General features: G+C 39.8%; 2 protein-coding genes across 8 annotated transcripts in view; one reads left to right on the top strand and one right to left on the bottom strand.

The window, feature by feature from the left end:
* Positions 1-2,548, bottom strand: part of exd1 (exonuclease 3'-5' domain containing 1) — a 5,692-nt gene extending 3,144 nt beyond the window's left edge. The window contains exons 1-10 of one of the 2 annotated variants that reach the window (XM_020613899.1): positions 2,237-2,548; positions 2,036-2,104; positions 1,863-1,896; positions 1,727-1,785; positions 1,519-1,589; positions 1,306-1,392; positions 1,101-1,205; positions 937-1,017; positions 699-842; positions 406-597 (exon numbers count right to left, since the gene is read on the bottom strand). In XM_020613899.1, coding sequence (XP_020469555.1) covers positions 406-597; positions 699-842; positions 937-1,017; positions 1,101-1,205; positions 1,306-1,392; positions 1,519-1,589; positions 1,727-1,785; positions 1,863-1,896; positions 2,036-2,104; positions 2,237-2,363 — 969 coding nt within the window. In that variant the 5' untranslated portion in view covers positions 2,364-2,548. The remainder of the gene's footprint in view (positions 1-405; positions 598-698; positions 843-936; positions 1,018-1,100; positions 1,206-1,305; positions 1,393-1,518; positions 1,590-1,726; positions 1,786-1,862; positions 1,897-2,035; positions 2,105-2,236) is intronic. The other variant, XM_020613900.1, reaches the window with a different exon arrangement.
* A 1,905-nt stretch (positions 2,549-4,453) lies between these two features.
* Positions 4,454-23,501, top strand: LOC109967968 (RAS guanyl-releasing protein 1). Of its 6 annotated transcripts, none has more exons than XM_020613919.1 (17): positions 4,454-4,930; positions 5,569-5,741; positions 10,637-10,742; positions 12,249-12,311; positions 12,398-12,529; positions 13,588-13,741; positions 13,941-14,114; positions 14,895-15,011; positions 15,111-15,386; positions 15,758-15,838; positions 17,543-17,647; positions 17,826-17,935; positions 18,393-18,537; positions 18,702-18,738; positions 19,093-19,212; positions 21,434-21,726; positions 22,844-23,501. In XM_020613919.1, exons 1-17 carry the CDS (start codon positions 4,794-4,796, stop codon positions 22,976-22,978), a joined length of 2,358 nt encoding a protein of 785 aa, XP_020469575.1. In that variant the 5' UTR covers positions 4,454-4,793; the 3' UTR covers positions 22,979-23,501. The 6 variants fall into 6 exon arrangements, with proteins under 6 accessions (XP_020469575.1, XP_020469573.1, XP_020469574.1 ...); XM_020613917.1 differs by having other exon boundaries at positions 21,410-21,726; XM_020613918.1 differs by having other exon boundaries at positions 19,093-19,224.
* Positions 23,502-24,267: the final 766 nt, after the last annotated feature.

Genomic DNA, 24,267 nt, shown 5'->3' with positions numbered 1-24,267 from the left:
ACCTCTGAGACTATCACAGTGCAGGTGCATTTATACGGAGACTTGATTCCACACAGGTGGATTCTATTTATCATCCTTTGTCATTTAGGTCAACATTGGATCATTCAGAGATCCTCACTGAACTTCTGGAGAGAGTTTGCTGCACTGAAAGTAAAGGGGCTGAATAATTTTTCACGCCCAATTTTTCAGTTTTTTATTTGTTAAAAAAGTTTGACATATCCAATAAATTTCGTTCCACTTCATGATTGTGTCCCACTTGTTGTTGATTCTTCACAAAAAATTACAGTTTTATATCTTTATGTTTGAAGCCTGAAATGTGGCAAAAGGTCGCAAAGTTCAAGGGGGCCGAATACTTTCGCAAGGCACTGTAAGAGAAAAAAAAAAGTCTGCTTATTTTTTACCCACCATGTTTATTTGCTCCAGTTCATCGGGTTCGTAGTAGCTGCTGCTGAGGTATGAATCCACCAGGGCCATGTAATCTGACATGAAGGTGTGTAGCAGCACCTGCCTGAGAGGCCTCAGGTGGACTACTGACAGAGCCAACACCTTCAGCAGAGGTACAGGACACGGACGCTTGTACCACACCTTCCTTTCCTCCTGTAAAAACCCACACCTGTGATTGCAGCACATACCCATACAACTAAACAATCAAAACATCTTTCCTGCTGTTCCCTGAGGACATCTAGGCAGGTGAGTACCTTGGTGAGCTGGGACTTCATCTGAAGGAATAAGAGCTGGGAGGACGGCACCTTCAGACGGAGCCTCACAACCTGCTCAAGAGTACCAACTCTATTGGGAAGAAACCCTCCTGTCTCCGAATGAAAGCATACGACATCTGCCACCTTAGCACATGCAGAGAGAACACAAGAAAAACATAAAAACTACAAGCATGGCATAGGACACAAGTCACGCTGACCTCTGTAATGTGCAAGCTACCTGTGTGTCAAAGATGTTGGTTAACTTTATTCCAAACTGAGAAATCAGATATCCAGCAATGGCTCTGCAGTCATGAATGACCTGTACCAAGTGTAAAATCAACACAAATGTTATAAAAATCATCAATGTAGCAACATGATTTCTAATCCACTTACCCTGCTTACCTTTAGTATGCGGTTATCTTCCAGGATCATAGAGAGACCATTCTTAAATGCCTGGGCTCCAAGTAACAGCATATCAAAGAGGTATACCTTGTTTTCAGTTGCAATCTAAAAAAGTGAAAATGAGCCAGCATCATTGGTTTCAAGAAGGAAAGGAAGGGAAAGCAGAAGAAATCAACCTTGGTGTGTGTTTCACAGGACTCCTCACCTGTAACCAACACATTCTCCCTTGCTTAAATGCTTCAACTCCCTCAGCTCCCACACCAATCACATGCTGCTTCTGAATTTCTAAAACCTATGGTAACGAGATATGAAACATAAAGGATAACAACTCAAGACATTTTAGAAACAAGTCACACATAAATGTACATACTGAAAACATAAAGAGCATTTAAGTGATTTAAACAGAAAAGGAACTTACAGCCGGCCCAAACTTTTCATGAAACTCATTGATGACCACAAATTTGATGTGCTCCTCTTTATCATCATCATCTGAAAAATATTAGCCTCCCAAAAGTGAAAATTCTCTTGCAAAAGACAATATTTTGTAGCTTAAATGAGTTTGTATATATTCAGTGTAGCCTTAGGGAAAATCAATGAGAATGTCTATTGATTATTATTAAACTTACCCCATGTGGCCGTCTCCCTGTATAGCTGACACTCTTTTACAGTGAAATGGTCTTCACCTCTGTAGACATGAAATACTTAGACACCACACTGTTACACTTTAGACAGAACTTTGTCACCAGTAGTGACAGTACTTACCCACTGTCCGCGACTGGTTCGTGGATGAATTCCACTGTTGGTTTGGCGTTAATTATATATAAACACCCACACAAAGTCAGGCTGGATATTAAAGCTTTCCATTAAGAAAATTATTCTAAATATTCAGGCCAGGCTAAATATTTTCAACTATGGTTTGCCATGAACAAACTCACCCTTCCGAACGTCGTGCCCACAGAACATTGTCGACCCGGGATGTTTACCGCCATTACTGCAACAAACAACTGAAGCGATACACACAAATGAGCGATAGGGTCACTGCATCTACACACTAAAACGTTTCTGCCCTAAACCAGTTACTAACAATGTTCTGTAAAAAGCCAACCTAAACAAAACACTATAGACGTTTAGCTAACCGTTCGACAAAATCAGCGCTTTGTGAGTTATACGTTGGATGACACCAACGTACGATTCAGTCTTGAGGGTTAATTTGACTCGTTTTCCTTCAAGAATACTGACAAACTGAACGTCGTCCACAATCATTTTAACAGGCCGTTGGAGATACGGCAGCTATGTGCACAATAAATCTAAGGGGACCGGTGCACAACACTCGCCGTTAATTCTCTACCCCACTAAATCACGAATTTCTCTAACCCTAACCCACTCACGTGGGTAACGACATTTACACGAGATCAAGGTCCTCTCTCTATCGGCTGCAAGAGCCCGGAGCATGATGGGAAACGCCTGGCGCTCACCTGATTGGTTGAAATTTTGGATCAGCAACATAGCATTTTATTTAAACCTATAATTTCTTGTATAGTTGCAGCGACTGTGATTTTATTTGTTTGTATTTGTATTATCAAGGTTTATAGAATACAAACAAATAAATGTTTGTTGGTGGTGACTTTTGTCAGCCAGAGAAGCTGAATAGTCAGTTTATCTTCATTAGTCATTCATATACTGCAGACAATCTGTGATAGTTCTGCTCTACAATATGAACAACTTTAATTCGTGAGGTAGAGAGAATGTGAAGGTATGTCACACCATGTTGAATGTTGAGACAAGGATGCCATTTTGGGAGGGTTTTATTTTATATATATTTGCTTAACAAAATGAAATGAATAGGCATAGACAAAATGACAAAAAAAGAGGCCAAAGTGGGTTACTGCTCATGTATGCTCCAAGTCCTTTCTACCTACAGGCTACAGTAGCTAATGCACAGTGACTACAAAAGGATAGCAAATAGCTCAAATGTCCACCAGGGGGCGACGACTGTTCAGGTTTTGAGCTAAATGCCGCGTTGACTTGAAATAGTTTCTTGAAATTTTCAGTAATAAGTACAGAGAACAGAGCCACCAGAAGATGTAGAAATATGTTCCACCCAAATTTATAGTATGTCAGAAACAGTGCTTCTCTTTTAGTTGAGTTACACATCCTTTGTTTAATAGTTCACCTTTCAATTTTACTTATCATGGATTTGTTTGTTGTTGGTTAAAATTGAAAATGGATACAAGTAACACAAACTGCAAACAAAAAATGTAGTGTATGCTTCTTTTCTCATTCATTAAAAATTCATACAAAATGTGATTTTTAGGTACATTTCTATAAGCGATCCTGTGCCCAGTGTTAAGGCACATGATCAGCCACATGGGGCAGGCTTCTGGTATCACTGACTGGTCTGATAAGAGAAGAAAAGGGTACAGACAAGCTATCTTATCATAAGTAGCCAGCTGCTAATACACACAATTTAAAGACTTCACCCTAACCCATGGAAATACCTGAACTCACACATCTGTTCGGTACATGCAGGGAGGCATTTAATCAAAGGGGGGATGCTCTAGGGTGCACAGAATGTCTCAGCTTGAACATACAATATGCATTTTATTCTGTACTCATTATCCTGGGATGTATAGTAGTTCTTCTTCTAACTTAAGGTCAAATGGAAAATGACAAAGCAAAGCCAGAAAGTTAAACTGAGTTTTTGCTAAAGGAAAATCTGTGATTAAATTGATTTGTAGTTCATTATTCATTGGGGTCTCACATTGTGGCCTGCTGTACTGTATATGCAGGTGAGAACTCAGGAGCACTTCTTGTAAAGACGGAAGATGTTTTCTTTTAAAAATATTCCATACTAAGCCGCATGAATTGAAAGGGAAAAAAGGTATTTAAGTGCCATTTAACAAATGAAATAGTTTTTATGTCCTGCAATTTTTTGTTACTATAGAGCTTTTTAAATGTCCCTTGGGTGTTTAATAAATCAAAGGTTAACCACCTTATTGTTGGCACATGGGCAGAGCTTTGTTCTCCACCCAGATGAGTGTGATAAAACTCAGCAGACTTGATAAAACAGTTGAGTGACTTCAGGAAACATCTTCCCTGGACCACCTATCCCTCACACACTATAAGCCATAATGGAAGCTACCGCCACATTATTTTTAGAGGAAGCTCCGCCTATTCCTGTTCTGCAGACTGAATAAATAAAAAGTTAAAAAGTTACAAGTTTTAACCTACATCCCAGAGATTTTCCATCATGTATTTATGACAATGATCCCCAGGACAGCTGAGCCCTGGTTTTCTGTGAATCCTAATAAGATTTCTTAATGAATATTATTGGATGTGATCAAATTTGTCATTCTTAGCTATCATTAGTGTTTCTAGGGAGTGAGATGACAGTAAAAATATATTAACTGTTTTTTATTTTGCTGCATCCTATCTCAAGAAAGACATCAACAACCCAAATGAATTATTCGATTTAGGTTATGCATAGCTATAAACCTGTAAGAGCATACGTTTAGAAGCAAGTAGTAACGACCGGTGAAATACGGAGCCCACTGTGCGTGAGCGACATGTCTGGCAGCGCGGCCGCCCACTCAAAGACAGGCTGGGAGAATCTTAATTGTGTAATGTTCATTGACGAGTCAGCACAATGCTGCTGAGATCGCGGAGGAGCACTGAGCTGACCAGAACGATGAAATGCTCCCATCGAGGAGAACACAGATGGACAGCCTAGTTCAGCCGCTTGTCGCCCAGTACCTCGCAATGGGATGTCAATCAAGAGAAAACAACCAAAACGAAAGTATAATGTCGGAGGAAAGGGGAAAGGACGAGGCGTAAGTCAAATAAGCTTTTCATGGTTTTTACTGAAGAGTTACAGCTGTGGTTTTGGCGAAAACATGCGCATGCAACAGGATCAACAGGAGCTTGATTATTTCAGCTATTAGACCTATTTTTATGACTGTGTCTACCTGTAAATAAACAGGCGCGCCCTTATTTGCTCTAAAACGCTGCGTAAAACGGAATTGAACCTATCCAAGTATTTTACGCACAAAGGCGCCTTGTGTTGACAGGTTTTCCCACAGCTCCGTTGTTTTTTTATGACCTGCTACACTTAAACTGCATATACCTAAAACAAGGTCGTTCTTGTTTATTGGCCACGCAATCAATTAAAATTTAAACTGATGTCAGCAGTGAACCGGTATTTCCCTAAGTTAAGGAAGGAAATGAGAACAATGAGTAGCAAATTCCCAGGGGGGATTTAAAATTCAAACTATAGCTCTAAGTTTTTGTTAGAAATACACAAATTATTTCATTTAATCTATGGTCTCCTAAGATTATGGTTTGAAATACATAATTACATAGACTATACTATGAAGCACTATACCTCATTATACACAGAGAAACACACACTGTGACTGCTACAAACCCTCTGTCCCTCCTCCTCCTCACTCCTGTGTTGCTGTTTCTTAAGGAGAGTGACAGGATGCAGCTCCAGGTCTAGAGTTTCTCCCCCGGGCCGCCCTCACAGGTTCCACAAACAGAGCCCGGCCCAGACTGCCCCAGGTAAATCAATAATGTCCCTGGGACACCTCACCAAGGGGGCCAGCTGGGAGGAGCTCATCCAGGCCTGTCTACAGTCTTTTGGTAAGTCTATTTTGACCTGCCTTAGTACCACTATTGTTGAGTTTGACAAGGTGAAATCGGTTATGTCGTGTACAGGAGCAACAAATACATTTGAACTTTTAAATCTTGAAAGTCTATGAATATTTTTAAGATCAGCTTAAGATAGACTGTTCTGCAGTACTTGCATTTGTCACTGAGTAACAATGAGATTACAGGCCCAAACACTGAAAATCATAGTTTATGTGTGAACGTTGCCCTCGTTTCTAAGAAGCCTGTCTTTCCCCCATCACTTTTCCTGGTAATTTACTGCAAATCTCTAACAAGTTTGGACAGGCCTCTAAACAAAATGAGCATGATGCTTTGCATTTGAAAGTAAAACAAATTCTTTTAATATAGTTGCATTCTTTTTTGATGAATGTAGGATTCTATATTTTGAAAATGAAATCACTCTTACTGATGTGTACCCTTGTTGTGTTTACTTTGTATGATTTTAAAATGTTAAGTCAACAATTGTTTACATTTCTGCATATAGGCTGCACTGTATTTCCAATAACTGTTTTAACATTCATATCTCACTGGATACAAGATTAACAGAGGGGGTTTAAATAAAGGAAGCAGCAGTGACTGTGGGCTGTAGTTGGATCAGTCAAGCAAAGATCATTGACTTCATCAAGTTGTCTGGAGTGCTCTCAGAGTTGTGATGATTGCGTCTCTGAAGAGGCAAGCTTTCAAATTGCTGTTGCCTGGTTACATAAATGGAGCAAGAGCAACGGAGAAGTGTTACAATGGGCTGCACATAAAATGACATCTCATAACTACATTTATCAGCACAGAGGTAACAACAGCCTTTTGCTCAATTCAGATTCACTAAAGAACAGAATTAATCAAACGAGTTAAGGGACCTTATAGTACAGTACTATGCAGTGCTCCAAACACTTCCTTTTAAAAAGTGATCTTAGTGTCTTTATATGAGATCTGTATGCACATGTTCAAGACTGTATCTGTCAGTACAGACAGGGGTTTTCCTTGAACCGCTTCTCCTGATAAAATGGAGGGCCATCCTGCTCCTCCTGTCCCACATCACAGCTGAACCCCTAAGGCCCATAAGTCCTGCCACCTTTTCAAATGTGAGAGTGCACGCAACAGCTATTTGAAGGATTACCTGATGGTCGCTTTAAGCCTGGCTGAGCCAAAAGGTCAGCTCCCCAAACAGTGGTCCTCAGATGCTGACCAGCCTTTGAAAAGCAAAGAACTATGAGGTGTGGATCATCACTCAGTTGAGACTTTACTGTACCAACCGGTGCTGCATGTTCTGAACATGCCCAGTGTCAACCACATACAGTTTGATATTTTTATATGCACTATTTATATTTTAATTCATGCAGGCTTTTCACTTTTATTAGATGCCACTTATAAAATTTGCTTCTTAAACTGTGTGCAAATCAAGAAGCTTCAAAATAATAGAGCCTATCAGTGAGTTTTCTAATGGCCTGAGTGACAGCCCTCACGCTCAGCACTGGTTCTCAACCTTTTCTTTGTCTGGTGTACCACCTAAGTCGTGTCAGATGAGCTCAAGTACTTCTTCACTGATACTATCTCAGGTACCTAAATTTGATATTATTTAACTAGTAATGATACAACGGTTGCTATAATAGTAGATGTTATAGTTTTACACAGCTGTTGATGCTACATTTGTACTAGAAGCTGGCTTCAACAATTAGATCAGCTTTTGCTTACATTTTCTTCCATTTATCCATTAATTATAACTATTTCAACTGTTTATATATTGTACTATTTTTGTCACTTTAAGCTATTTTTAATATGTTACTTTTAGCTGTTTCAACTTATTCTCCTCAACTGTTTCATTTATTTATTCTTCACTTTTTGTTATTATCTTTAATAACATATCCCTTCAGTTTAACTATGCATCCATTATTTTTAGCTTTATATTTTCTTTTATCTGTTACTTTTAACTAAGTCTCATATGCATCATGTGGTGTTCAGGAGTTTATATATACACATTTTTAATCAACTCATACTTTCTATTTGATCAAATTTGTTAAGCTACTCAACAGTTTTTGATGTACCCCTGTACTGCTGCTTGGGAATCACCGCTCTAAACTATAAATTGAACCGTTTTATCCATAAATGTACAGTGAGCTTGCACAGACTAAGGAGAGATAACATCATCCATTTGACTTGGATTCTTCTGAAACACAGACATCGTCCAGTCTGATAGCTTCTGTCAGAACAAGTAAGCGCGATACACAGGTCTGGTGCGGTTGATGAATGCCTGCGATAACCCTAAAAGCAGGCCAGGCACTGTGTGCCCTCGGCTGTGTTTATCACCATACAGTATTGTGCCGTTCCAGTGTAGCGAGTGGCAGTGTTCCTAATTTTCTAGTCACTAACAGATAGTCCAAAGGGGATTTCCTTCTGCAATTAACCCTGCATGGGGAGGGTTTGTGGTTGGAAAGCTGTGAAAAAAAGGATGAAGCAGTTGTTTACCTAATGGGGAGTCATGACTTCCTGTTGTGCATTTGTTCACAGCCGACTGTTAGCAGATCATGAACTAAAACAGGACTGAAAAGTGATCATTTAAGTAAGCTAGACATAGAGCTTACACTAGTGTACCACAAATGTCGTGAAAATGAAGTTGGCAGAATAAGTGTTTTATACGTCTCTTAACTGCACCAAAGTGTTTTTGCTTGACTTGTCTTTTTTTACGCTCTTATTGACTTGACTTCACTGACATGAACTGGATTTAGCCGGCAGTGGCTGTGTGTTACAAACAGAAACACACCTCATGCAGGATATGAGGGCTGGATTAGTCAGCTGCGGCTGGAGTGGTGAGTTGCTTACAGATAACAAAGATTAGAAAACATGTTGCCATGGCGTCCAAGGTATTTCCAAGGTGATATGGTTTAAAACTGGGTCCTTAGATGCCTGATGTCCTTGATGCTGTTAAAATGTTGGTGAAACATAAAGGGAAACAATACTCTGCTTGACAGTTCACAAATGTGTTCTTCAAATTTTCAGCATGATGTGTTCATTCTTTACAGATTGTGGGAGGAAGAAAATACAGTCTAAAATGTTATATAAAGAATATCTTTAAAGGTGCAATCAAATGCTCTTCCTCTTAATGTCAACTGGTAATTCTGCATCATCAATGTTGCAATGGGTTTAGTCTCACTGAAATATGTATTGTATATACTGTAAGCAAGAGTTTCTCTTTTTTGCATTTACACAGTAGGTTGGATCTGGCATTCTGGCATTAGAAGGGAAGGTGGTCTGGTCACAATGAGAGGAAGTGAGATATATGCAAGTGGAGAGGAAGCAAAAAGGTAGAGAGACAAGCAAGCTGCAGAGGTTCACACAATCAGAGGAAAAGGCAAATCTTTAGAAGCAAGGTCTGTGGATAGTATGACAAAACGTAATATAGTGTGTGCACCACTCAACCTTACTCTTGTCCGCTGATGGGAGAATCTGTTACGAGTTTCAGAAAATACTAGAGGTTTATACAGTTATGTTACTTTACTTGTCTTCATGCAATAGGCTATTTAATACAATACAATCACTTTTGTTATCAAAGTTTAAACTTGCTAAGGATGAGGAGAAGGACAGTCTTTTCTATATTAACAGTACTTTCAACACTCCCCATACAGAAACTAAAACCAACAGCACATTGCCTCTACTCATGATTAATGTCTGTCAGTCTTGTATCGGCTCGTCTTTGCCATAGACCTCCACTGATGTTCAAAAAACTATTAAGAAGACATCAGGGAAACACACCACTGCACTTGGCAACATGTTTCTTCATTACACAACACAAGACCCTAATATTTGTTAAAAATATCCAGAGATCTCATGCCTGCACAGTTGAATCTTGCTTACTGAAGATGTTGTAAAACGTTATGGCCATTCAGAGCCTTTGGAGCAACGTAAAAAAAAAAGTAGGTCTGGTGTTTCATAATGATGAAGCATGTCACCCAGTGCAGTGGTATGTTTCACTGATGTCTTCTTAATAGTTTTTTGAACATCAGTGGAGGTCTATGGCACAGGCGAATAAACTGACAGATCAACAGATTTTAACAGTGAGTAGAGGCAAATCATAGTCTCTGTATGGAGAGTGCTGAAAATACTGTTAATAAAGGAAATGATCGGTCTTAACCTGAAAATCCTCATTAAAATATTCACTATTAGGTCTGTTTTGGTTCAAAGTAAGACAAAGATGAGCAACCTTTCTGCATAATTAGGGCTACATGATTATTTTCATAATGGATTAATCAACTATTTTTTGAGTAAAAGTAGTAAAAATCTATAAAATGTCTGACAATTGCAATCACACTTTTAGAGTTTAATTTGAGATTTTTCAATGTCTCAATATTCACTTATCAGTTATAAATTGCAAATATTTACATTTGACAAACGTAACTTTGTGAACTTAAACTGGCTGATTACCAAAATTCTTGATTAATTTGTAATTGATCTAGTAATCACCTAATAGTTACAGCTCTATTGTTGATATACAGCAGTTCTTTCCAAACCGCAGTCTAATTTGTGAAATTATATGCTTTCCTATGATTTAAATAAAACTTTAAACCAAACACACAGTACGTCAACTGGCCATTTAATGTACAATATTCACACGTTTTCCCATGTTTCTTCCACATTTTGATGGAAGAGGTGCACACATTTTCTAGCCGGACAGATTAGCATAATCAGCTCAGTCATGAGTGCACATTAAAACACCCCTAAAAAACACAATTATGTTATGTCAGATGTAACAGATCATGTAGCCAGGGAAAACCTTTTTGCATTTCACTAATGCAACTTTTACTTTAAGGGGATGCCGTCTTATCTTGCAGGACCTTCAGTTTTCAGTGATGGCACACTCAAGTAATTTTGTCTTGCAGACTCAGATGGTTGTGTATGTGGGAGCAGCCACCTGTTGAACATCACCCTGACCATGCACCGTCTCCTCATCTCCTCTGGTGATCTGCTAGACAAACTCGTCGCTCTATATCCTTCAGCAAGCCCTTGATAAAGCTATAACTGCAGTCACACTCAGCCTGATGGTTTAATCGATGCAGCGGTCAATTCCGAGCAGCAAACGTAATGTAGGATCAGATCACTAGCTCTCTGTGTGCTACTTTCGTGTGGTTGTCAACAGCAACAGGCAGTCAAGCTCATACTTGTCTTACAGTGCAGCCCATAGCTGTCGGCGTAAAATCTGGTAGGAAAGTGGCAGTTTGTGTTTACTCCTGCGGTCAGTCGCTTTTACATTATCTGGCATATTTTGCAGTGGCACTGAGTAAATTTCGCTCACTCTTTGCTCTGTATTCTTTGCATTCAATAACAGGGAGTCTATGTGGTCTATTTCAAAATATTTGATTCTGTCTTTCATCTTCCCCATTTCACACCTATAAAAAAGCTTTTTTCTCCTTTCTTTTTTTTGTACTGTCTTGTGACTTGAGTGGAGGGCCTATAATGTACCCTACCATTCAGGAAACAGCAGTGGCGTCACAAAACCTTTCAGAGGAGCTCACTGGCCCACAGAGCAGCCTTGGGGTTTCAGGTGCTAATTACATCTGCCTCTTTCACATACGAGTCCTCTAAAACTATATATAAGCACAGACCCTCTATTGCTTAAAGAGGCCCCTGCTCACACAAATCCACATCATACTGCACAATCCCGAACGGCCCCTCTGCTATTTTTAACTCGTGTGCTCTAAGCCGAAGAACCCAAAGGATACATCGAATACATTCAGTGTGTTGGTTAGGATCAGGGAAGAGGCATAGGGGCCATTAACAGCCTTCAATATGGTTTGGCCTTGGGATTGTGTGGGCAGTTCTTCCCCTCCCATGATGCAGCCAGCCTTATTTTTTGCATCACTTCAAGCTGATTTCTGCCAAATCAGAGCCATAGTGTCAATATATTTATAAAAGCTGCTACATGTACTGTATATAAATTCCAGTGTTTTTGTGGCCAGCATGTGCAAAATGGAGGGCAGAGTGACCATAGTAATGAAATATGATCTTCTGGCTGATGACATTGATTAAAACATCCTTAGAGTCCTGCCACTAAGCAGTGCACATTAATCAGCAGTTGTTCTAGAATATGAGGTATTGATTGTATATTTTAATTTTACATTTGTATTCTTCTGTAGGCCAGAATGATTCATTCAGTGATACTCAGAATTTTGCTTCAGCAGTTGCCTCCTCCCACATTACCAAATGTCACTTCTGTTTGCCTTTTAGTTTAGTTGCTGTCGTTTTCATTAATGAGTTGTTCGCAAGGAATAAACTCTGCAGTCTAATCAGCCATATGGTTACTCGTAACAAACCTGTCTTGAATGACACTGAAGACCATCAACTTTACTGGTGAGATTGCTTCACTTAAAGTGTTGCTAAACCGGAAACAATGCTGACTCTTGATATGAGGCTCGTCTTTAACTTTCAGACAATAAAAGCGCACTCCAGTTAATAATCAGTCATCATCAATAGTTTCTTAGCCAAAGCCCATACATTCAAAACAGCGCTGGACAATGAGAAGCCAACAGAGTGCCAGAGGATATGCTACCTTATCAGGTCAGCTTCAGAGTTATGCTGTTTTCAGAGATTAACTTTAACAGTTTGTTTTGTATAAGTTACACTGTCTCATCTCTGACCTCCAGGCACTGGATCCAGGAATTCTGGATAATGTTTCGGTTGCACCACAACTTGTCAGACAGTCTGGACCAGTTCCGGGAGCTTATCAGAGAGCAGGGACAAGAATGTCTTTGCTCTCTCCTAGAGACCAAATGGATGTAAGTGTTAATCTCTGACCAGCTGGCGACTGCGACATTGGGCCTACATGACTCTCAGTTGTTTATTCTGTCATGGAAAGTACTGTGATCAGTCACGATCAAGAATACAGACTTTCAACTGTGAACAATATAACACTGAGGCTGTTAAAGTAGCTTCAAAGTTGGAACTTTTGTTTTCTTGCACTGACATCACATATGTACTACACATACTATATACTACATTTTACTTGTTACAGTGCATTGTACACTCACCAGCCACTTTATTGGGTCCACCTGTACAATTGTATGTACTTCAATGCAACACTTCCACTTTAACTTCTGTTTAGAGGTGTGTCTATAGTTTTGTCCTCCCCAGCCACATGCATGAGAGGGTCAGAATATTAGGAACACCTCTGAATAAAATGTAGTCCAGTACAACACTACCTTTAACTATGACCTCAATAATAAACATATAATTAAATTTGTATATTTATAAAAATTTCACCAAAAACTGAAACATTTTGAGCTTCATAAACTGAGATGTTAAGGTCGAAGTGTTGCATTGAATTGCTTACAGTTGTACAGGTGGCCGGTCAGTGAATGTCACATTTGACAAAACAGTATTAGGTGAAACATTCAGAATGGGGCTGTGGCTAACCAGTATTTTCACCATACACTGATCTGGCCATTGTATTCTCAATTATTTTTTGTATATAAGATGGCAGAAAATGTCCAAAATCCAAAGATATTCCATTTTCTATCAGAGAAGGACTGAAACACAATTGCAAAATTGATATATGAAAAGTAGGAGTCACTGCAGTGTTGAAGGTGGGCTTTAAATTATTTTAACAGAACTTAATTGACTTAAAAATGAAAATGATTTTCAAAATTGTTGCTAATAAACATCTGTCAGTCGACTAATTAATTAATTGACTAAGTCATACAGTTTTATTTAAATTCAATGTGAGCAATTTTTGGCTGAATCATTATATAAAATGGAAAATGTAATATATCACATTTCTTTTTAAAGCTTTGCTCATAGACAGGGCGGTGATATTCTGCTACATGGTGTGTTTTAGAAATGAACGCGACTGGTCGTGGAAGGCCAGTCAGAAAATCAAAGCTAACAGCAGTAAAAAGAGAAAGGTCTCACTTCTTTTTGATCATCTGGAGCCCTTTGAGCTGGCTGAGCACCTTACCTTCCTGGAGTTTAAAGCCTTTTGCAGGATATCAGTGAGTATGCATACTCATGTCGTCCCAAAAGACAATATAAGTGTATGTACAGTAGGCTATCTTTGGCACAGGAATGATTTGTTTATTTGGCATGCTTTTTTCATGAACTAAAAACCATGTGGTATTTCCTACCCACGGGGAATGCCTTGCAGTTTCCGTGCAGCAGTTTACGCTCCTGTGTCTGCTCTCTCACTGCCAGTTTGTAGACTATCAGAATTACATTCGCAACTGCTGCATGAAGGATATCCCCGTGATGGAGCGTTCCATCGCCCTGTGTAATGGTGTCTCCCAGTGGGTTCAACTGATGGTGCTGAGCCGGCCAACTGCTCAGCTGAGAGCTGAGGTTTTCACCAAGTTTATCCATGTGGCACAGGTAGTGGTTAAATCAGCCCCCTACTGCTACTCTCACAGTTTCTGTTCCTGCTTAACCAAAAAAAAGAAAGAAATAAAAACTATACCTGACACTTTTCCTCTTTGCTTGCATTGGTGCTCTATTGTTTACACACCTTATCTACCTAATGACAGACTATGGTCACACTCTACAACACTATGCTACATAATTGGAAGGTGTGTAATGCATGTATACAGAGAGCTAGTAATAATTCTCAAGAGCTCTGCTTCAGGTTTTGAGCGTATCCAAAGATTTTACCATTAAAATAATATTAATGTGAATGCAAGTCATCAAGTGGAACATACATACTGAGGAGATTGTGGAAGTGGAAAAGAGAGAAATGACTGATGAGTGTAGTTGTTCATCAGGCCTTGCTTGTTAATACAAAGCTGTATGAGGCCTGCTGAGAAGTGATGCGCTGGCTTCAGGGAGCCGTTAGATAGCCTTGTACTCTGGAGGACCTTTTGCACTGTATCACTAATGCACCAGTCTGCTGCTGCTCACTGCTGTCAGACTCAAAACCCACGGGTGTGGAAACGAATTTCACACCATAATGCTCCAGTGACAGCATGAATTAGAGAACTGAAAAGAGAGGGGAAAGCACTTCCAAAAAGGAGTGAGATATCAGAACACAGTAAGAAAAAGCCAACAATATAAATGGTTTATGTAACAGCAGTGTTGTGAATTATATAACCGGGGCTACCTGGAACAAGTTTAATTCTGTGTTTATGTGTGTGTGGATGGACTGTGTGTGTCCACCAGAGTCTACATCTTATGCACAACTACAATACACTAATGGCAGTGGTAGGAGGCCTTTGTCACAGCTCGATTTCCAGACTGAAAGACACGACCTCACACGTACCCAGCGAAGTCACTAAGGTGAAGGATAATGAACCACATAAGACCCACATGACTTATAAACCAGGGATCAAGACATTCTCATATTATTCATTACAAAAATATCTGTTGACTCCCCAGGTGCTGAATGAGATGACAGACCTACTGTCCTCCTGCAGAAACTTTGACAACTATAGACAAGCTTACAACAGGTGTACAGGCTTTAAAATCCCCATACTGGGTGTCCACCTGAAAGACCTCATTTCGGTTAATGAGGCCATGTCAGACTACATAGAGGACAACAAGGTCAATGTACAGAAGCTCCAGGCACTCTACACCCACATTAATGAGCTGATCCAGCTTCAGCAGATCCCACCCAGACTGGATGCTAACAAGGATCTGGTCCATCTGTTGACGGTAGCGCACCTTTCTATTCAGATTCTTTTAAAATTGTTATGTACCTTCATATGATTCACTACATTATACTGGACGCAAGCACAGATACAAATGAGCGTGTCACAGCATGTGTATTGTTTGCACTTATGTGGGTGTGATGAGAGTATGATCTATGAGTGTGTGGGTGACGAACTGAGTGTGAATGAGAGAGAGTTCACATTGCTGTATTGTTGTGTTATCTGTGTGCTGCGCTTTAATCATATTTGAACAACAGAATGCCCATGAAGAGATAATAGCCTGTGACCTAAATTTGCACTCAAGAGAAATCTAGAGGTGCTGAGAGCTCTCTGTTTACAACTCATGTGCTGACATGTTCACTAATTTCCCTTCAGCTGTCCTTGGACCTTTACTACACAGAGGATGAGATCTATGAACTATCTTATGCCAGGGAACCCAAGAACTGTAGAGCACCGGTGAGTGATTGAAGCAGAGACACTTTAAGTGAACACCAGTTTTCAATACCAGCTGCATTTAGGCAATAGTTTGGCATTTTTGGAAAAATTATTATTAAATTTAATGTAAAAAGTTAGATGAGATGACTGACTCATATTTGTCAGTATGGTAAATATAAAGCTATAGCTAACAGCTGTTTAATGTTAGCTTATCTCAAAAAAAAAAAGTGAGCCTTTTAACAAGCTAAGAGTCAAGCAATATTTTTTAAAAAGCTGGCACTGTTTGACATTTTGGGTCCCACCAGCTAATTTCCCAAGTTTCCACTCCTTGCATTAACCCTCCTGTTATGTTGCGGGTCAAATTGACCCACGAACATAACTGCTGTAAATGAGACAAATATTTGATATGTAGAAATGAACATAAGGGATGAGGCTGGTCATTTTCTGTATTAATAATATTTTCAACAATCTCCATACAGAGACTAAAACCAGCAATGCGAACTCTCTGCTTTATTTACAGTTTCCTAGCTCCTCGCACTTTCGCTGAGCTCTCACACATGCACAGTTGGGTCTTTCTAATTCAGACTAGAGTGTGAACTGAGCCCTACGAGTCCCGTCAGGTACTGTTGGGCTTCAAGTTTGAACATTATATAGAATCAGCTCGTCGGGTTCAGGTCGGGTTTGGACGCCACACTCGGGCACAGGTTGGGATCGGACAGAAATATGTGGCCTAATCCATGCTCTATTTCAGATACTTTTAAAGGTTATGGATGTTTGGAGCTTCTGGGGCAATGTTTTCAAACAAATATGCAGGTCTGGTGTTTTGTAATGAAAGAAAATGTCACCAACTGCAGTGGTGTGCTTCACTGATGTGAAGCCTATATTTATTAAGTTAGTCATGGAGAGGTGGACAGGAAACAGGGCAGACACCTACGACAAATGTCATGTATGTTGCCTGGGGTAAGTGGTGTGCCACAACATAACCACTCAGCTATGGGGTTGCCTCACTGATGTGTGTTTAATAGTTTTTGAACAACAACTATGTCAGGAATTGGCATGTAAGGCCACTGATAATGTCATGGGTGAAATCAATTATATTGCCAGACGAGGTAAAGCAGAAAACGATCTCTTTACTGAGGTGCAGGTCACAAACAACAGAACACAATGCAGGAGTCCAGAAAACATAATCAGGTCGATCCGGGGTCAGACCTAGAAAAACAGACACAAGAAAAAAACACTGGAAAGTCCGAACATGGGTTTAGTATGATCTGACAGCTTCCCGGTGGGGGGGGAAACTGCCTATAACGGGGTGAAAACAGGTGTAAACAATAACCAGTGATTAAAGTAAATAGTCCGAAAGTAAGGTGAAACTGAAACAGAAAGTAATGTCAAAATAAAAGCATGAGAATGGAAACCAATGGGACAGAATCATGACAAACTAAGCCTGACATACATTAACTGTGAATAGAGGTAATTCACTGTATGGGAAGTGTTGAAAATCCTGTTAATACAGAAATGGCCAACCTTATCGTTTAAGCCTAGCTAACCAGCTACTGGCTCCAGTCACATGCTGATGGAAACATGTGAGTAAAAATCAGTATTCTCATTTAACTCTCCATAAGACAGCAAATAAGCATATTTCCCAAAATGTTTATGTAAATTTGAAATACAACAACTGCGAGCTCAGGCTTGTTTTTATTTATTTTTTATTTTTTTAAAAATCAGCCAGCCACTCCTTCTAGACCTCCAGTGGTTGTGGACTGGGCATCAGGAGTAGCTCCTAAACCAGACCCCCGAACCATCAGCAAACATGTGCAGAGAATGGTGGATGTAAGTGCTTCCATTTTAAAGTGCAGCATCTGCATAGCTACTCAGTAATACTTGTTATATAACCATAATAATCTATTTGAACTATCCTTTTGCATGCTGTCACTTTGACAGCATGCCCTTGCAACTATTGTTCATTCATAGTTGAGTGACAATGGTGTTTCCCTCATGTCTTTTACAGTCCGTGTTTAAGAACTACGATCACGACGAGAACGGCTTCATTTCTCAAGAGGACTTTGAGAAAATTGCTGCAAGCTTTCCTTTTTCCTTCTGTGTCATGGACAAAGAGAAGTAAGTGTCTGACAGGTCACACACTTGCTCTGAGTTCACTTGTGACCTCAGAGAGGAACCAAAAGTGGTATTTGTAATGATGAACGCAGCAACAGGAAAGATAAAATAGCTACAGACCTATCCTTAACCACCTGCCAATAAATAGTTACAGTACTGTTTTGTTTCCTATGCACACCCAGTGGTACATGATACTCACAACCCACAGAGGAGCATGTGATTGCTAATTTAGACCTACAAATGAAAACCACCACAGTTAATATGACCATGTTTTCACATTACACAATGACAAAATGGTATAAATTGTTAACACAGATGAATGGGTGTACTCAAATATATCAAGCCAGACATTACCAAATGTAATGTATGACATTAAGATCTGAAACTGTCTTATTTAAATGTGTTACGTGCATAAATACACCTCTGTTTAACGATACCGCATATCTGTTGGATTGTCAAGGCAAGGCCTCGTCAGCAGAGAGGAAATCACAGCCTATTTCATGCGGGCCAGTGTCATCTGCTCCAAACTGGGCCTCGGATTTGTCCACAACTTCCAGGAGACCACTTATATGAAACCGACCTTCTGTGACAACTGCTCAGGATTTGTAAGGCAACACACAAACAAACAAAACCCACAAAAAAGGTGTAAGACAAAATGTACAAATTGCTTTAATGTCACTGTCTTAAAATTACTCAGTTTTTTATTTGGGTTTTGCTTGTTGATATTCTATCATGTGAAGAGTACTTTTCTCCATGCTCTCTTTCACAGCTGTGGGGCGTCATCAAGCAAGGGTATAGATGCAAAGGTACGTCTGTATCATGCTTAAAGTTCATACTGAGGAGAGGCATGCAGTGTCTTGTGGGCAACAGGTAAAGGGAAACTATCTTAGGAAGGTGTAGTGTGGTTTTCTGTGTTGCAGCTTGCGAGCCGAATCTTGCAACGCGACAAAAAAAAAGAGTCTGCAGTGAGAACCACAGTTTTTCCCCTCCCCCGTCCTTCAAAAGAACTATTTATTTGCTTCACAGTAAGCATGCAAAGATCCGAGAGTTGCATTTGCAAAACAGTGTTCAAAGAGAAGCCAGTAGAAGTCAAGTCTGTCGAAGTTAGACCAACGCTAGTTCCTGTTCTGACATGTTGTGCATTCTTTTGGTTTACTCAGACTGTGGGATGAACTGCCACAAGCTGTGCAAGGATCAGGTGGCATTTGAGTGCAAGAAGAACACCAAAGTGACCAGTGCCACAGACAGTCCAACACCAAGCTCCACACCCGTCACCATGGGTAACTCAGAGGGTGGGTTAGGGGAGATGAGGTTCATCACCAGCATAAACAGTCTCAGTGATACACATACACACTGTATACACACAAACACGCACATGTATTATTCGTCATACCCTCAGTACAAATATATGCCTCTTACACAGGTTCCCACAGATGCACAGTCTCAAATGAAGTATACAGGCAATAACATGCATCTACATGGAAATAATCACTAAACCTCTAGGACATGTGCCATCTGGTGGCTAAGAATTCTTAAGTCAGATATAGGTCAACTAGAAATCTTATTTTCTGTAATTACTACTGGTCACATTGTGCAGAAAAAGCTTAAAAGTCAGTATTTACTGTAGATAATTTTACATTACTTTGCAGGAGCAAGAAAATAACTTGTAATAACAGCATAAGGGTCAACTGTTTGGGTGATTTCCCTTCAGCTGTCATTAGGAACTGTTTCACTTACAGTAATACTGAAGCTGCCCACCTACTGTGAGAAAGCTACTATATTCAAATCAGAAGGACTTTTGATTTTAATCATAAGCATTGACATGTCATCGCATCTCTTAAAAACACTTTAGTTTCGGGGGTGGCTGTGGCTCAGGAGGTAGAGCGGGTTGTTTCCTAATCGGAGGATTAGCGGTCCGATTCCCGGCTTGTCCAGTCAACATATCGAGGTGTCCTTGAGCAAGACACTAAACCCCCAATTGCTCCCGGTGATGTCACCGGTGTGTGAGTGCTTGGAAGTGCGACTGGGTGAATGGCCGAATAATGTGTGAAAGCGCTTTGAGTGTGCTGTAAAAGCATAGAAAGGCGCTATACAAGTATAAGACCATTTTATCAACACAGTCCCTTTTCAAATGTATTTATTCTATTTAGTGTTTATGTAACAAGTCCCACTGAGGTTAGCAACCTCCTTTTCAAGAAGCTAAGTCAGGAACAACACAGGATTCAAACAGGACAGAACAACAACAGACATATAAATTCTATAAATAAAAACCAAGTAACAGTGCATGATGCTCAAATACTGTAAGCTAAGAGGAAATTACAAAACAGTTGTCAATATTTAGAAATCTAAACTGAGATAAAAATAGATTCAATTAGTAAATGAATCATTTACCATAGTGTTTACTGTACCCTTAAATTCTCACTGGATATTATTATACGAGGATATACTGGTGCACTCATGTACAGCTAGTAAGAAGATGGCAGCAACCAGATGATTTCCTGCCCTCCCACCAAATGCAGAACAAAAAATTAAATAAATAAAAATAATACACCATGAATTGTGCCTGAAATAAAACCCTAACTTCAATCTAAATCCCTTTATAAAGTTTTCAACATGTTGCTTAAAAGGCATTCATCAAGCCAAACATCTATTTTCTTTCACTGAGTTGCCACATCAGCTGTCTGGTGTATTTTTTCTTGAGATAAAAAACAATAATAACTTGGTTTTCTCTGTAACGAGCAGCACCTGTAAAAATATTAAACTTCGACTAATTTGTGAAGTGCGTCTGTGAGCAAGGCACACAGCTACTGTTTATAAAGCCTCATCATTAGCATAACAGGGAGTCGAAGTTCCATGTGCATTAATATATAAATTATTTATATAAACAAAGAATAAAAGTGGGCCAAGCACAGCACCTTGGGACACTCCATTACCAACAGTAAGCCAGGCTGAACTGAGCTCACTGACTTTCACACACTGGGTCCTACCTCAAATCATCAGTAAACCAGCCCACTGCTTGGTCTGACAACCCTGTGTTAAGCAACCTTTGCTTTCGTAGAGCATGATCCATAGTATCAAAGGCTTTAGACAAGTCAGTGAATAAAGCTGCAAAGCCCTGCTTCTTGTCCAGAGTTACAGTAGTGTAATTTTCCACCTTTGTCACAGCAGTAGTAGTATTATTCTGCTTCTATATCCAGACTGATAGTCACACAAAACATCATTTGTATTAAAAACCCTCAGCTGATTAATCTCAAGTGTTTTAGATGTGCTATAGGTTATTTGGCTTGTGTTTTACAACATATTCAACTGAGTCATTTTGCATTGAGTGCTCAAATATAGTGAGTTTATTCACTTTTAAAACATTATTGTTATAAAATGCTGAAGTGAAGTCAAGTGGATTATGATCAACAATCTGCGTTTTCCATTTGTCTCATTTGAAATAATTACTAATCATGTCTATCTCTCTGGGTTCAGAAGAATGTCCTTTCCCCTATCCGCCAGATGACAGCAAAGACTGGAGCCCAGACTCCCCAGTCACCTCCCATTCGAGGCCCCGGAAAGTCCATAGTGGTACACAGACAGAGGGACCCCAGCTTTCCTCTGCAGCCCCTGAGGCCAGCCGACTTCAGCCCTCCCTGTTAGTCCCAGCAGCACCCATTCTCACCTCATGTCCCAGCCCAGTGCCTCAGAGAAAAAAGCGACACTGTGCCAAGTGGGAAAACAGAGCTTCTGTTGTGCAAAAGCCTAAAGAACCAGAGGAAGAGCCCAAACCCACCTATGAATCTCTGGAATCAGTGAGTATCAGGACCAAGCTCCCATTTTCCCCTATAGCTATTGCACAGTACTTTAATCCACATGCTCCCTTTAGGGTTTTTTTTTAACAAGTATGAAATCTCTTTTCACTGTTTTGTAGCCAATACTCACATACTGTATATTTGCCATTGAGGCTGTATGGCACAGACAATTCTAAAGTCTTCATTGGCTTGTCTAAAGGCAGGGATGTCCTTGAACTTTCTAAACCTGAATGACAAAAACAGACATAGTGGCATTTGGTCCTGTCAACACTCATGAGAGATAGAGTTTTTCTTTGTTGACTTCCTATTGTAAACCTTGTGCCAGGAATTTGGGAGTGTTTTTTTGACAGCAAATTTATATTTGACAGGCAAATTAAGTCAGCTGTTGAATCTAGTGGGTTTTTTTTTAGCTTTGAGTTAGCCCAAGTCAAACCTTTGCTCTCCTTTTCTGATTTTGAAAAAGTAATTAATGTGTTCATCTCATCACAGCTTGATTACTGTAAATCCTTCTACAGAGGAATTAACAAGTCCTTACCCTCCCATTTGTAGCTCAGCCAAAATGCTGCTGCTAGGCTCCTAACGGGAGCGCACACAGTCTGTATTTCTCCCTTACTCTCCACTGGTTTCCAGTTTGATTCAGAAGCAATTTTAAGCTTGTGCTGTTTTTTAAGGCAATACATGGGTTAGCTCCATTGTGCCTGTCTGAGTTTTTGCACCTCCTCGCTCCCTGCAGAGCTCTCAGGTCCTCCGACCAGATACGATCCGAGGTCTAGACTTGGAAGAGATTATGTATTTGCAGTAATGGGTCCCAAGTTGTGGAACAGATTACCATTACACATCCAAGCAGCTGCAACGCTGCAAGTGTTTAAGTCTCACTTAAAGCCCCATTTTTATTCTCTGGCTTTTTAAAAATTTTGCCTAGATACTTGCCTCCTATATTTATGTTAGTATTTGTCATTTTTAGATACTTGTTTCTTACAAGTATAATGTTTACTTTTTTGTATTTTTCCATTTTGTATTAACTGATGTACACTTTGGTCAACTCCTGGTGTCTTAAATGTGCTTATGAAAATATTTGACTTGACTACATCATACAAATCTTCTGTGCCTTTCCCAGGACAATGAAAGACTCCACAAAGACAATGAGACACTACGTAGGAAGCTGAAAGAGACGGAGCGGGAGGTGGAGATATTAAAGACGCTGCTGAAGAGGCACGCTCTGCACTCTGTGGAGGAGGACTCCTCTTCCTAGACTCATATAGTATATGAACCTTCTCCAGGGAGAACACTGCTGCCCCCATATGGCAGCAGGGACAAATCGAAATCCAATGTTTAACTTGGTCATGAACCGTGCAAGTAATTTATCTTCTTGGTATCACATAGATTAAAGTGATATACAGTGCATATAGCCAGACATGGCGTTTAATGCTAACAGTACACCACAAATGAAAAAAGCCAGTCAGTATGTCACCAGTAATGAAGTTAAAAAATTTTTGAGGTATTAATGTTTTGTTTTTTTTGACAGCAGCTACAGTACATAGTACAGTAAATGTGGTATACTAACTTGATTTTAAAAGGAAAATTATATCAAAATTACTTAAAATGATGTAGTGGGGGCAGCACGGTGGTGCGATGGTTAGCGCTGTTGGCTCACAACGAGAAGGTTCTGGGTTCAATCCCAGCCAACCCAGGGCCTTTGTGTGTGGAGTTTGCATGTTCTCCAGGTGCTCCGGCTTCCTCCCACAGTCCAAAGACATGCAGCATAGATTGATTGGTGTCTCTAAAATTGCCCACAGGAGTGATTATGTGTGTGAGTGGTTGTTCATCTGTGTGTTAGCCCTGCAATGGACAGGTAACCTGTCCGGGGGTGTACCCTGTCTCTCGCCCACAGCTGGCTGGGTTTGGCTCCAGCCCCTCGTGACCCCGTTTGTGGCTAAGCAGTTTAGAAAATGGATGGCTGCAGTGGCATATGTAAAGACAGTTCGAGTGAGCAGAAGAAGCCCTGTTGCTGTATTTGAACGTTTCAGTGAGCATTACTTACTGAACCATTACGAGTTAGCATGGAGTTTTCTGTTTAGAGTATGTAAACCAAATGATCGAATGAAGGATCTCAGTATTTTAGACTGAAAAAAGAGCAGAATGGGTTTGATCAATTTGTGATCAATTAAGGTTAGATATTTATGTTAAACATAAAAAGAGGCTGCAGTACAAACATATGCAGCAAACCAGATTTGAAAAGCAAGAATTTTGTAGAGTATATGACATGTGCATTATTTTTGTTAGTAATAACATGAGACCACTGATTACAGAAGCAGAATGAACACTGGAGGCCTCAGATGTAAACAAGTGTTGTTGCTCTGTATCATTGTCCCTGTTCATTATCAATGCACAAAATGTTTTAAGTGCATCTGTTAATATTTATTGTCTGAAACACTACACAGTTGATATAAGGGGAGAGATTAGCATTTTGTACAGTATGCTGGTAATGTCAGTGGATTATTTATGTTTTGGCATCATATTGATACTTTTTATTTTTATTGT

Source organism: Monopterus albus, unplaced genomic scaffold (assembly GCF_001952655.1).
Source record: "Monopterus albus unplaced genomic scaffold, M_albus_1.0 scaffold140.1, whole genome shotgun sequence".
Taxonomy (NCBI): domain Eukaryota; kingdom Metazoa; phylum Chordata; class Actinopteri; order Synbranchiformes; family Synbranchidae; genus Monopterus; species Monopterus albus.
Note: the sequence above shows the minus strand (reverse complement) of the source record. Positions and strands in the feature narration are given on the sequence as shown.